Source organism: Fukomys damarensis, unplaced genomic scaffold, assembly GCF_012274545.1.
Source record: "Fukomys damarensis isolate Sample0158 unplaced genomic scaffold, DMR_v1.0_HiC HiC_scaffold_27, whole genome shotgun sequence".
In the NCBI taxonomy this organism is placed as follows: domain Eukaryota; kingdom Metazoa; phylum Chordata; class Mammalia; order Rodentia; family Bathyergidae; genus Fukomys; species Fukomys damarensis.
In genome coordinates, this window is record NW_022900939.1 from 5,531,649 (window position 1) to 5,533,393 (window position 1,745).

General features: G+C 64.9%; 1 protein-coding gene across 1 annotated transcript in view; it reads left to right on the plus strand.

The window, feature by feature from the left end:
• The first annotated feature begins 6 nt into the window (after window positions 1-6).
• Spi1 (Spi-1 proto-oncogene) overlaps window positions 7-1,745 on the plus strand; it is a 10,851-nt gene continuing 9,112 nt past the window's right edge. Inside the window, exon 1 of the mRNA XM_010612675.1 lies at window positions 7-105. Coding sequence (XP_010610977.1) covers window positions 61-105 — 45 coding nt within the window. The 5' untranslated portion in view covers window positions 7-60. The remainder of the gene's footprint in view (window positions 106-1,745) is intronic.

Sequence of the window (1,745 nt, forward strand, 5' to 3'; positions counted from 1 at the left end):
AGGGGCTCCGCACTGGCCCCCACCGAGGCAGGGGGCCCGACCGGCGCTGAGCTCGGCTGGATGTTACAGGCGTGCAAGATGGAAGGGTTTCCCCTCGTCCCCCCTGTGAGTAGTGGGGCTGCTCCGCCAGCCCAGCCAGGCCCTGGGTGCCCACCGCGTCCCCACCGCTATCAGTGGGAAGTCTGTGCTTCCTCCCAGGCTCGGGCAGCGGCTTCCCGGAGCGTGGCCGAGGGCTCAGGGCCGGGCCCACAGTGGGGCTGTGCTCGGTGGGGCCTGAAGGGATTATTTATAGACGGGCTGGGGGGCGGGGGGCTGGGCCCACCACGGGGGGGGGGCTGCAGGGCGGGGGGGGGACGGCGACCGGCTTAGGCACAGCAAGGGGCCTGGACAGCAAGGGCACAGGTCTCAGCCCAGGCTCAGAGGTCTTGGAGAAGGAGGTCCCCAATGCCCTCTCTGGGGTCTGGCACCGAGGATGTGGTCTTCGGCCAAAGGGCCTGGGCCTTGGGCCTTCAGGTCACTGAGAGGCAGGGGCAGGGCCTGGACGGGGCAGGAGAGAGACTGTGGTTAGGGTTGGTGCCAGGGCCGGGCTCCAGGGAGCAGCGGGCAGGGGCTGTGACTGAGATTGGGCTGGGGCAGGACTGGGCCGGCATTGGCCTGCAGGGCAGGTGGGACGAGGCAGGGGCCCCAGGGGATCTGGGCACAGTGGGCGGCCAGTGGGGCCGATCTGCACTGCTGCCCGCCCTGGGTGACAGTTGCTGCCCCAGCAGGTGTCAGAGTGGGGTCCCTGGGAGGGGACCCCTCGCCAGCTCCCACCCCAGGGCCTTGCTCTAGGGTTGCCAGGAAGGCCCGGCAGTGCCGCCCACCTGACTCAGCTCTGCCCGCTGGAGTCAGCTGCCTTCCTCCCCCACCCTGCCCAGGGCCCCTGCATGGCTCTGAGGCCTGGCACCTCTGCCCGTAGCTCCCCTGTGCCGCTGGGGACCCCGAGAGGCAGCCTCAGTGCTGGGCCCCTGCTCTTCTCAGCCTGGCCCTGGCAAGGTCAGGACCAGCCTGCCTGCCCCACCATGCCCACCACACCCTCACTCTGTTCCTACTGGGGACTGAGAAGGTGCCAGGGCAGGCCAGGGCAATAGGAGTTGTCTCCATCAGTGCCCACTCTGCCTCAAGAAAGCCACAGGCGTTGGGTGTGGTGCACACGCCTGTAACCCAGCACCTGGGAGGCTGAGGCAGGAGGATCACTGGGAGTTTGAGGCCAGCCTGAACTACATAGAGAAACACTTTGACAATAAATAAGTAAGAAAGAAAGCCAGCAGGATGTGGTGGCATTACTCCTGTAATCCCAGTACTTGGGAGGCTGAGGCAGGAGGATCTCCATGAATTCAAGGCCAGCCTGCTGGTATACACAGCAAGACCTTGTCTCAAAAAAAAAAAAAAAAAAAAAAAAAAAAAAAACGAGGCCTAGGGGTTTGGCCACACTGTTCCCAGACTTGCCCCTGGATCCTAAACTGAAGTCGGGCAGGAGCCAGATCTTCTGCCCCACCCTCAGCCCATCTCCAGTGCCAGGAGCTGTTCAGAGCATCGCTAGTGGGGTGGGCAGCCCTGGCCCCCCATGCCGAGCCCGAGGACCACAGGGGCTGTTGTGCAACTCTTGTGCACACTCTGAGGGGCTGGGTGTGCTGGGTGGCAGTTGGGAGGTTGGGGGGGTCCTTGTGCTCCAGCTGGTGTGGCCAGGGAGGTGGGGGTGAAGG